The sequence below is a fragment of the Panthera tigris genome, chromosome B4 (genome assembly GCF_018350195.1).
Source record: "Panthera tigris isolate Pti1 chromosome B4, P.tigris_Pti1_mat1.1, whole genome shotgun sequence".
NCBI lineage: Eukaryota > Metazoa > Chordata > Mammalia > Carnivora > Felidae > Panthera > Panthera tigris.
In genome coordinates this window covers 38,461,853-38,474,218 of record NC_056666.1, presented here as the reverse complement: position 1 = coordinate 38,474,218, position 12,366 = coordinate 38,461,853, and the positions used below count along the sequence as shown (strand labels likewise).

At 39.0% G+C, this 12,366-nt stretch overlaps 1 protein-coding gene across 7 annotated transcripts in view; it reads left to right on the top strand.

Moving 5' to 3' along the window:
- PARP11 (poly(ADP-ribose) polymerase family member 11) overlaps positions 1–12,366 on the top strand; it is a 44,707-nt gene that overhangs the window by 30,707 nt on the left and 1,634 nt on the right. For all 7 annotated transcript variants that reach the window (XM_007089664.2, XM_042991601.1, XM_015540848.2 and 4 more), the window contains 3 exons: positions 2,422–2,494; positions 2,573–2,703; positions 11,853–12,004. In XM_007089664.2, the coding sequence (XP_007089726.1) occupies positions 2,422–2,494; positions 2,573–2,703; positions 11,853–12,004 (356 nt within the window). The remainder of the gene's footprint in view (positions 1–2,421; positions 2,495–2,572; positions 2,704–11,852; positions 12,005–12,366) is intronic.

Sequence of the window (12,366 nt, the reverse complement as noted above, 5' to 3'; positions counted from 1 at the left end):
AAGAACATAAAATAAAACAAAAAAAATGGTAGCATGTGAATTGGAAGGGATACCCCTTTACTCTTTCCAAGGAGATATTTTGAAACAAGGATTCAAATAAGGAAAGAAATTCTTTAAGTTTCTATCAGTCTGTTTCTTAAGGCTTTTGGCTTATATTTTAGCATCCTGATTTAAAAGTTATGCAAGCACTTTTATAACAAATGCCCTAGTACTGCTGTGGAATGTGGAGGATATTATTTTCTTACCCACCACATCATATCTTTATTCTTAGGCACAAGGAATATAATAAACGAATTTCTTAGCTTCCCAAGGGTATGTAATCTAGGGAAAAAATGGGACATAATAATGGAAAATGTTATTGTAATTGTACGTTATTATTTCTGGTATACTTTGGAGGAGAGAAGCAACAACACTATGGGGCCGAACACTTTGTTCTGACACAGAGGATACAAATCATAGAGCAAAGACAGGAGAGGGAGAGAATTAACCAGAATGGACGAGAATAAGCAGGTTAATAGCAGAGGAGAACAGTTAGGTATGCCACAGTAGAGCGATGCTGGTAAGTGGGTGTTGATACAGAAATTATTTACGCAGGAATATATCAAGTGTGTATTACACAAGGTGAATAGTTCACATTTCCTACTGGCCAGGAAATTACAATTAATTAAGGCTACGGTCTACATAAAAATTAAAACAACACAAACAAAAAAACCCTTTTACATAGCTAAAAGGTACTCCAGGCAAAGTAAAAAAAAACAAAAAAAACCAACAAAAACAAAAAACAAGCAACAACTGGGAGAAGTATTGTTACTCATGATCATAAAGGGCTCATCTCTGTAATATATGAAGTACTCCTAGGAATCTCTGAATGGTAGAAGACCAGCAAATCATTAGAAACATCTGACCTCACTCAGAATCAGAGAAGTACAAATTACACCAATTTTTTACTATCAGATTGTCAAAAATTCAAAAGTTTGATAATGTGCCTTTTTGGAGAGGTTGTTGGAAGTAGGGATTCTCTACATTTCTGGTGGTAATGTTAATGAGCATAACCTTCAGAGAGGGCATTTGGACAGTATCTGCCAGAATCTAAATAATAGTCTTTGACCCGGAAATTCCATCTCACAGATGTCCTCCTACAGATATACAAGTAGACAGGTAAGATGGCAAAAGAATCAATTTGTGGTTTTGCAGCATTCTTAACAGTAGCAAAAAGTCAGAGACATGCTGAATACCATCAACAAGGGACATACATAAATTATGGTATGTCGGTACCATGGAATTTTCTGCATCTGCAAAATAGATCGCACTCATTTGTTCAACCAGTAGGTATTGCATGAGCCAGGTTCTGTGGTAGGGGCTGGGAATGAGGTTACTCTCTATCTATTGATGCAGAAAGATCTCTAAGAACATATTAAGTTGGGGGGGGGGATGGCTGCAGAAAAACCCCGTAAATTTTATGTGTGGGGGAAAAATTTGGCTTGTGTGAACCTAAAGAAGTCTGGAAGAATACCCCCAAAGACTAAAACAAAACAAAACAAAACAAAACAAAAAACCAAAACTGATTACTTGGAGTTGGGGCAAGAGTTGAAAATTGGACAGACTAATTTTCACTGTTTGTTTCTTTAAATGTGTTGTTTCTTTATATGTGTTAATTTTCAAATCATATGATTGTAGGATCTTTTCAAAAATTAAAATGAGCTTTAGAAATTAAGCTAAAGATAGGCTTGAAATTTATGACTTTCTTCCAGTAACCTCCAGTCCCCAAGGAGGATTAGTATGTCCTTTTCAACCTTTTGCCATTAAGCCCTCCAACTTACTTTTTTTCTGTGTTTACATCCAGTGGCTTCAACTTGGTGGGCAGGTTTTTCAAAGTTTCGCTGGCTTCACTGGGTGAATTAATGCAGGCTGTGTATGGGGAAGAGAGGGCAGTAAACAGAGAATGGCTTAGGTGTGAGTTAGAGCTTGAAGCACATTGCATGTATTGCCAAGAGGTTTGGATTTTATTTGATAGGCAGTATCAGTCTTTTAGAGGGTTTTGTTCTGTTTTGATTTTAAATTGAGAGTTTCATTTCTTCTTGGAAATTCCTTTTCTTTATCTAAAATCTTCCTTACATTTTAAAGGAATTGTGACAATTAAAAAAAAAAAACATGACAGCATTAAACAACTGTTTGTGAAATTTTGATGTTATTTAAGACTGGATGTTTTCCACCAGAGTTTTCAATTCCGCACCTAAAAAAGTAGCACACAGAAGACATGCAGTAAATATTTGAAAATAAAGAGCCGAGAGCTTCAGTTCATTGCGTTTGTCACAATGCCCTAGACGTGAAAATTCAGCTTTGGAGAAAAGGTGAAATTAAAGCACTGACAATGATTATTATCAGCTTCTAATATTTTGTCTTGTCTTTTGCTATGTAAAGTTATATCTGTGAAAACGAGGCTATCCCCATGCCCCCGCACTGGGAGAACGTGAACACTGACGTGCCCTATCAGGTAAGAGCAGAGCTGATGAACCCCACTGTGGAAGAGCGGAAAGGGCCCCAGTAAAACTATGCAAACTTCTTTTTCCAGCTTATTCCTTTGCACAATCAAACACATGAGTATAATGAAGTTGCTAGTCTCTTTGGGAAAACAATGGATCGCCACAGAATTAAAAGAATTCAGAGAATTCAAAATCTGGACTTGTGGGAGTTCTTCTGCAGGTGAGACGGTGTCCAACCTGAACCCTCTCTTTGGCCTCTAAGACCTTTGTAGTCTTAGAGATAGCAAAACATAGATGTCTAACCGGACTGCCCCTCAGGTGTTGTACCACCTGTGGAGATGCGCTGTGTGTTTCTCTTGTGGTATCTCAACCCTGTCTGTCAGTACTCCTCCTCAGCACTCTCAGGGAGTGACACAGAGCTTCCCTAGAGGTGAAGGTCAGGTTCACTTCCAGCCCTGTGACACTACCCCCAAGGGCAAAGACCCCCTCTCCTTGCCAGGTGCAGAACTGTGCAGTCTTGGCTGAAATCTGCATTAGAAGGGAATCTAGGGAGCTCTTTAGTTTTGTTGACATTACTTTGGTGGTACAGACCTGTCTGTGGAATTAGAAGTCTCTGGAAACATTGTTGAACTCATTTATTTATTTTTTATTTTTTAGAGAGAGGGAGGGTGCATGTGCCAGTCGGGAAGAGGCTGAGGGAAAGGGAGAGAAAATCCCAAGCAGGTTCCACACCCAGCATACAGCCTGACTCGGGGCTCGATCCCACCAATGTTACATGATGACCTGAGCCTAAACCAAGATTCATACGCTTAACCACCTGAGCCACCCAGGCACCCCAACATTGCTGAAATTTTTTTAAAAAGCAATTACACTATCTTGCCTCTAGTCATTTGCTTATTTTGTTTTGGAGGACATTGTGGAACATACTTTCAAATGTCTTGTTAGGCCCAAAGTTTAGGTAGTAGATTTACTGCTTAATTTAGGGTATAAACGAGCCATTGGATTGCTCAGTATGCACTTCATCTAAAAATAAAGTCCATTACAGAAAACTTAAATGTATTGTCCAAATTAACCTGTTGTGCTGTATTTTTTAATAGCAAATGCTACTTAAAATAAGTGGTTTATAAGTGGAAATATTTTTATTAAATTTTTATTTGTTTTTATTAAATATTTAAATTAAATTTATGAGGATAGTTGATTTTTAATTTTTTAAATATAAGCAGGCATTTAATATTTGCTCAGGAAAATTTCAAATAATAGAATCTAATATAATGAATATCCATCATCCTGACTTAACATATTTAACCACACATAATCCATTTCCTTTTTTGTTTTCTATTGTTGTTGCTGAAGTATTTCAAAGAAAATCGCAGACCTTAACTCATTTCATTCGCATATACTTGAAAATTAGGCTGACTTTTGTTTGGTAATGATACATGGAATTCTTTCATGCTCCTGATAAGTAGTTAATATGGCCTGAATATATTCCTGGTTTTATTGTCATAATAGTTTATGGTAAAATAAGGGGTTTCAGCTTGTATTCTTTATAGTCCTGAGTCTTTGGACCAAGCTAACTTTTATTTCTGACAGTAATGAGTTTAACTGAGTGTAGAAGGTTTTGTTGGGTTCTTTTTTTTCTTTTTTAATGTGAAATTTATTGTCAGATTGTTTCCATACAACACCCAGTGTTCATCCCAACAGGTGCCCTCCTCAATGCCCATCACCCACCCTCACCTTCCTCCCCCCCCCCCATTTACCCTCAGTTTATTCTCACTTTTATTGGGTTCTTGTTGACATGATTCTTTTGTTGAGGAAGATGGAGGCCTCTCTCCCCTTAAATTTTATTCTCTCAGTGGATAAAGTGAGTTTTTCTAAAATGGTCTGATGAAAACTTAATTCATTATTCTTAATCAGGCCTCTGAAGTGGAGTTCAGTTTTAACTAAACTCATAACTAGAGTTGTCTCAATTTAATCGTAGTGGTAAAAATGTACCAGTAAATCCACATGTTTAAACATTGTACACTGGGAATTTCACTGAAAAAGTATCACTCTGTTCACGCCCTTCATGATTTTATGTAATGTTGGCCTATAGAAATCTGTGATGGTAAATGAACCTATCACCTGCTATGACATTAGAAAATACTGGGTCTTGTAGTAAGGACAACCTGTTATTTTGACATCTCCATTAAGAACTAAAATCCTGGTCAATCTTGTTGTCACATAACCTCTGACTCACCGTATGGGCGGTCAGACATCCATTTCCATGTCGCTCAGTCCTTTTTTTTTTTTTTTTACTTTTCTCCTTTCTTCTTCAAAAAAAACTTTTTTGTTTTTGTTTACTTATTTTTGAGAGATAGAGAGAGAGATACAGAGGGTGAGCAGGGGAGGAGCAGAGGGAGAGGGAGACACAGAATCCGAAGCAGGCTCCAGGCTCTGAGCTGTCAGCACAGAGCACAATGCAGGACTCGAACTCAGAAGCTGTGAGATCATGACCTGAGCTGAAGTTGAACGCCCAACTGACTGAGCCACCCAGGTGCCCTCTCCTTTCTTCTAATAAATATGTCAGAGTACCTACTTTGTGACATGCACTTTCCTAGGCACACATGGGATATAGCAGTATACAGGACCATAATTTAGACAAGGAGCCAGACAATTGCATCACAAAATAAAAATGAAAATTAAGATGAGTGGTTAGAGAAGAAGGTAGAAAGGTAGTCAGGAGGTTGAGCATGGAGGAGTTTGCAGTAGAGCCATTGGAATAGTTGTGTGATTTTCTTCAGTAGCCTTACCAGAGTTGAACTGACCCAGAGTTGAGGTCAGAGAGTCTGAAGGAGTAGGCCATGCAGGGCCTTATAAATCAAACTGAGGGGTTTGGATTTTTTTTCCTGGGACTGTGGAAAGCCATTATAGAATTTTAAGCAAGAGAATGGTCAATATGATTTGCATTTTAGAAAAATAATTTAGCAGGCTGTACTGTGGAGAAGGGGTCTAAAGCAGTGATCTCAGTTAGGAGTGATTTTGCCCATCAGGGGATATTTGTCAATGACTGGAGATGACTTTTAATTGTCATGTGGTGGGGTGAGGAATTAATACTGGTATCTACTGGGGAGAAGGCGTGGGTGCAAAACATCCTACAGTGCACAAGACAGCCTCCCACAACAATTATTTAGCCCAAAATGGCAATAGTGCCAAGGTTGAGAAACCCTGGTTTAAAGGGGTCACAATCAGAAGCAGGGAGACCAGTTTAGGAAATTGTTTCAGTAATTAAACTGAGCCACACTGGGTGGCTTGAACCGAAGTGGTATGTGCTGTGTTGGGAGGAAGAGGACAGTTTTGAGATATCAAGGATGTAGAATCATGATTTAATGTATTCAGTGGTGTGGGTAAGGAGATGGGAAAGAGAACTCCAGAGTTTCTGACTCATTTCGGTTGACTAACGGAAAATGGGCAGAAACAGATTTTGGTCTTTGTCTTTAGGGAGGATGGGCAGGAAGCAGTAGTCGGTACATGTGTCATAGCTCAGGAGAGTGGTGTAGACTAGAAATAAAAGTTTTGGAGTTGTTAGGAAATGTGAGGTAGTAGAAGCTGTAGAATTGATAAGATGACCAGGAAGTGTATGTAGATTAAGAAAAAAAGAGGACCAAGGGCTGAACTCTGCAAGGGATGAACAGAGGAAAACTCAAGAAAGAAACTGAGAAGTAACAACCACAGAAAGTGGAAGAAAAACAATATACGGTGGAGTCACAGAAACCAAAGGGAGAGAGTGGTTTAAGCAAGTAGGTCTTATCCTCAGGGTCACATACAAAAGAGATGCCAAACAAGATGATATTGAATTTCTCCTTTGGATTTTGCAACAAGGTCATTGGTACCCTTGATGAGAGCAATGTTGGTAGATGCTATATTGTGTATACACCAAATGTGACAGCTCTTCCAAGAAGCTTAGCAGTGAAGAGGAGGAGGGATGTGAGAAGATGGGTACCATGGAGTTAAGAAATGTGTCTTTGTTTTGTTCTGCTAAGATTTTTGAATTTAAAGATGGGAGGGACCTAAGCATGTATAAATTACAATAGGAAGGAACCCAGGGAGGGGGAGTTTAAAGGACAAGAGAAAGGGGAGAGTAATTGATGCATTTAGACTCCTAAAGAGGTGTGATGGCATGGAATTCAGAGAATTTACTAGAATGTACAGAAGGAGCCAGACAAGGGTGGGCCAGTCATGTTTATAGATGAGTGGAGGTAGAGGATGAGGAGAGGGGTTAGGTTATGGAATTCCTGAAACTTTGAGTGTCCTTGGTGAAGTAAGCAAGGTCACCTACAGAGAATGAAGGGTTAGGGAATGTGGATAAGAGAGAGCGATAGGGGAAGAGGGGAGATTTGGAATGGCCACTATGGAAAATGGGGAGAAAGAGCTAACTTGGGGACCATAGCATTTCCATCAGTGCTGAGGGTTTAGCTGATGTTGGAATATGTGAATTTGGAGTAGGGACCACGGGGATGTTGTGTGATCTATTTCAGCAGTCCATATGTAAAAGCAGAGAGTGGAGGTGATTGGGTTGACCCAGGGTTGGGCAGGATATGGCATCAAGGAAATGAGAGCAGTGAAAGCTGCTACCTCACTAAGAATATGGATTTAGGGGAGCTGTGCTCCAAATCACCTGCAGAGCTCTTTAACATGCGGCAATGTCTATCACCCATCCCGGGTCTACTAAATTAGAGCCTCTGTGTTCTGACACTTTTACCTTTCAAAAGTTCTGCAAGTGATTCTGATGGAGAATCAGCAGCCAGGATGGAGAACCACTGGTCTGAACCTAGGCGAACTTCCTTCAATCTGGAGCATGAAGATATTCCTGTTGCGATTCAGGACTCATGGCAACTTAGCCCTTTTGGCACCCTAGTCCCTGAGATGGTGGGTAATTGTAAGATACCTTCAAAAAGTAGGTGCTGCAGTATTTTCTGTAAGTTCAGAAATGACTGTGGGGTTGGGCATAGGTGGGCAGGGTTGTGAAGAACTTAGTGTAGCTTGAGTCCTATGATGTTTCCCAAAGGTTTAGCTGCAGCCCAAGAGGTCCTAGAGTTCAATGTGAACCTTTCTGGAACCTCAAGGCCATAGTATGTGAGGCTGCACATTTCATGGGTGCCTTAGTAGTTGGCACTAGAATAAATTATGCTGTGGGGATGCAAAGCTTTGCCCCCCACCCTCCCGCCACTCTGCCTTCAACTGGTATATGCCACATCCAATCCAGTGACTCAGCAGATTTTCAATGCTCACACTAAGAGAGACTCAAGTGAATTTTCAAATTAGAAATTATTTTAATTTCTAAAAGAAATTAATGAGTGAATATCCTGATTTTGAAGTGCATTCTAGTCATTACAGATGGTAAAGCTTGACCTTAGAAAGATGTATACTAAACAAATATTTACTTGGGGAAAAAGAGTACAAATTCACTAGTGCCCAGCTAACTAAGAGGATTACCATAGTGGTAGACAGCTGAGCCCCTTAGACAATACAACTTGATTTCTACAATATGGTTGACAAAGGTGCTTATGCTGGAGGCAAGATAGATGTATGCCAGTGGTAGTATGAAGAGAAAAACTAATACCCAGTTACAAGTATTGGGCAGAGAGTAACTTGAGTGGCATGCATGCTTTCTTCTTGAGACCTTCAACATTTCGATTGTTAATTTGGATAGAAATGTAGAAGGCTTACTTATCACGCTTGTGAAAGCTTTAAAACTAGAAAGGGTAGGGGCGCCTGGGTGGCTCAGTTGTTTGGGCGGCCGACTTCGGCTCAGGTCATGATCTTGCGGTCCGTGAGTTTGAGCCCCGCGTCGGGCTCTGTGCTGACAGCTCAGAGGCTGGAGCCTGTTTCAGATTCTGTGTCTCCCTCTCTCTGACCCTCCCCCATTCATGCTCTGTCTGTCTCAAAAATAAACGTTAAAAAAAAAAATAAAACTAGAAAGGGTAGCTTATTTGTTGTGTAAATGAATCATGAATAGAAAGACTTTGGAAGATTGAAACAAATTTGTGAAAACAAATTATCTTTTTTTTTAAAGATTTTTTTCCTTGCTTAGAACAGCAACAAATGTGTATCATAAGAAAACAGACAAAAGTCAGTACCTAAAGGTCTAAAAAAGAAAGTCGGCAAATTTGTTCGTAGTGAAAACATGCTGGGTTTTTCTGAAGTAAATATTTGTTTCATGCACATCCTTCTAACACCATGCTTAATGATCTGAAAGACCATCACCAGTAGATCAAAGCATATACATTGAAGTTTTTTTTTTTTTTTTTTAATTTTGCTTATTTATTTGGAGAACGACGGAGACAGCAAGAGTAGGGGAGGGGCAGAAAGAGAGAGGGAGAGAATCCCAAGCAGACTCCATGCTGCCAGTGCAGAGCCCAATGCTGGGCTTGAATTCACGAAACCACGAGATCATGACCTGAGCCAAAATCAAGAGTCAGACACTTAACCGACTGAGCCACCCAGGCACCCTTGAAGTTTTGATACATATTGTCAAATGACTCTTGAGAAAGACCATTTCCATTTCTGTCACTTTTAAAAAGTTTATTTAATTTGAGAGAGAGGGAGAATGAGAGGGTGAGGGGCAGAGAGAATCCCAAGCAGGCTCTGCACTGTGTGGGGCTCGAACTCACTGTGAGATCATGACCTGAGCCAAAATCAAGAGTTGGACCCTCAGCCAACTGAGCCACCCAGGTGCCCCACCATTTCTCTCATTTAAATGCAAGTATCATTCCCCCACATAGTCACTAACCTGCATGTTGTTTATCAATTATGTATTTTAAAAAATTACTATATCAAGTTTAATCGAAATGAACCTACTACATTAGGTTTATAAATCAGTTGTACCAATATAGGAAGCCAAAAAGAGATCTGGTTTGAGAAAGTCTTGGAGGTTCTGAGTGAGTACAGAATTGTGTTTTGAGTGACTACAAATTCACGCCTCTGCTGCAAAATGAACTCGGTGGTACACCAGGAGAGCCGTGCTGGCTGATGGTATCTGGACTTTTTCTATTTCTTACCAACATTTATAAATTAGAAGGTATCCAGCAGACTCTTGTCAACTAAAGGCTGTCCAGGATAGAAAAAGGCCTGGAAGCCATGCCCTCTGAGAATAGTTGAGGGAATGGATGTTTAACCTCTAGAAGAAAGCCTAGGTTGGTGTTCATTGGTTATATTTTGGAGAATCACAGAGTTGTTACATATAAGTGATCGGAGTTGTTCTGTGTCCAGGAGAGAATTACTGGGACCAATCAGTGGACATTAACAAGAAGTCAGATTTTGGTTCAGTGCTGCAGGCAACGTCCTTCCTAATCATTCTAGCTGATCACAGAGAGTTGTGCTGTCGTGCAAAGCGTGTACTGGAATGAATTGAAGCAGATGTTAAGTAGCTATTTATCAGAGATATAATGAGGGGAGGGGATTTTTAAATTTTTAAGATCTCTTTTCTATGAAGTATTTCATAGAAATATGGAAATGCTGCAGTTAGTTCACAGACACCCTTGTACCTGACAATGAGATTTAACATTTTGATATTTGTTACATTTTTTAATATTTTCTTCATTTTTGTATATGGGCTTTTTCATTTTTTAGTGTATTTTTAAAATTTATTTTTATTACTGAAGTTTAGTTGACACACAGTGTTGTATTAGTTTTGGGTGTACAACATAGCGATTCAACAATTCTACATGTGACTCGCTGCTCATCAAAATACATGTATTCCCATCGGTCACCGTAGTGTTATCACAATATCATTGACTCTACTCCCTGTGCTGTGCTTTTCATCTCCATGACTGTTTAGTTTTATGTTTATTTGTTCTTATTTATTTATTTTTATTTGAGTATAGTTGATGTACAGTGTTACAGTAGTTTTAGGCATACAGCATGACGATTCAACTTCTCTGTACACAATGCCCTGCTCACCACAAGTATAGCTACCATCTGTCACCATACAAGGCTATTACAATATCATTGGCCATATTCCCTATTCTGTGTCTTTTATTCCTATGACTTATTCATTCCATGACTGGAAGCCTGTGTCTCCCTCTCCCCTTCACCCATTTTGCCCGGCCCCCTAACCCCCTGCCCTCTGGCAACCATCAGTTTGTTCTCTGTATTTATAGGTCTGATTATGGTTTTTTTTTGTTTATACATTTGTTTTAGATTCCACATGTGAGTGAGATCATATGATATTTGTCTTTCTCAGTCTGACTTATTTCACTTAGCATAATACCCTCTAGGTCTATCCATGTTGTTGCAGATGGCAAGATCTTATTCTTTTTTATGGCTGCTTAATATTACACTGTGTGTGTGTGTGTGTGTGTGTGTGTGTGTGTGTGTGTGTGTACACACCACATCTTCTTTATCCATTTGCCTATCAATGGACACTTGGGCTGCTTCCATATCTTAATTATTATAAATAATGCTGCGATAAACATAGGAGTGCATGTGTATTGTTTGGGCTTTTTTAAAGATACAAACATTACAAATACAGTGGAAGTGTTTATCCCATCCCCTTCCTGTTCTGCTTTCCTCCTGAGGCTGGTGTTCTACCTTCTTGCCCATGTTTTTATATTTTTTACTATCTATATGTGTTCATATACAATATACAGTATTGAGTCATTTGTCTCTTTCTGCAACATTCCTTTTGCATTCAACATTATTTTTCAAGAGTTGTCTATTTAGTACATGTAGATCTGGTTTATTTTAACTTTAATGTATGGATATATAATTATTCATTTTTCTATGAAAGAATTTTAGGCTGTTTTTAGTTTGTTTTTTACTGTTACAATCAGTCTTGCACTGAATATCTTTTTATATGTTGGAAGAGATTTGTTCACTGGGAAGTGTGTTGAACTGGATGGGTTAATGTTCCTTCCAGCCCTACGATTCAAAATTCAGCTCAATCCAACCAACATTTTCTAGTCTCTGGAGATAAAAAGATTAAGGCATGGTCCCTGCTCAAGGAATGCACTGTTTAAAGACTCTCTGAAGTTTATATTATTTCGTTGTTTATCGTGTCATTTTTAGGCATCTATAAAGCGTGGCTGGCTTAGGCATTCAGTTACCTTGACTATGATGGGGCATCATCTGGGATATCTCTATAGTTTTGAGTATAATTTTCAACCTTAAGTCTCAATTTTAACTAATAATTTTTGGTAAGATGATTATGTGTCCAAGAGCCATTTGAGGTTATTTCTTTTCCAGAGCTGTTTTTACCACCTATGATTTATGTTAAAGAAGTCTTTTCTGTTTTACCCTTCATTATTGAACTTGGCTCTTCTGAAAATTAATAAATGCCACTTATGGTCTATCTCTCTGTGTGTTTTATGCCTATGTGTATTGTGTGCTTAGGAAAAAGGCTCAGCTCAAGAAAAAACGAGGCGTGCCTCAGATTAATGAACAGATGCTCTTTCATGGTACCAGCAGTGAATTTGTGGAAGCAATTTGCATTCATAACTTCGATTGGAGAATAAATGGTATACATGGTGCTGTCTTTGGGAAAGGTAATTATCAGAATTCCAGGCCCAGTTTGAGTCCTAGGAGACAATCTCGTCTCTTTAGAGATAATTGATTGTTTTATAATTCAGGAGTTTGATAGTCATTAAGTTAAAAGTTAAACTGTACTAGGTTCCTGGCACACCCTCAGAGTTTCTGAGCCACGGAAAAGCCACTTCCTGCATGTACAAGGTAGAAGTAAGACTTTGACACCTCTACCAGGTTAAGTAGCTCCCCAAGTCCCAGTCATTCAGATGGGACAGCATGTCTGTATTGGCTGATTTTTGCATTACATTTAATTTCCATGTATAAATCCTATACAGGTATGACTGTATACCAAACCGTTTTATGTCCAATGTATAAAGAACTA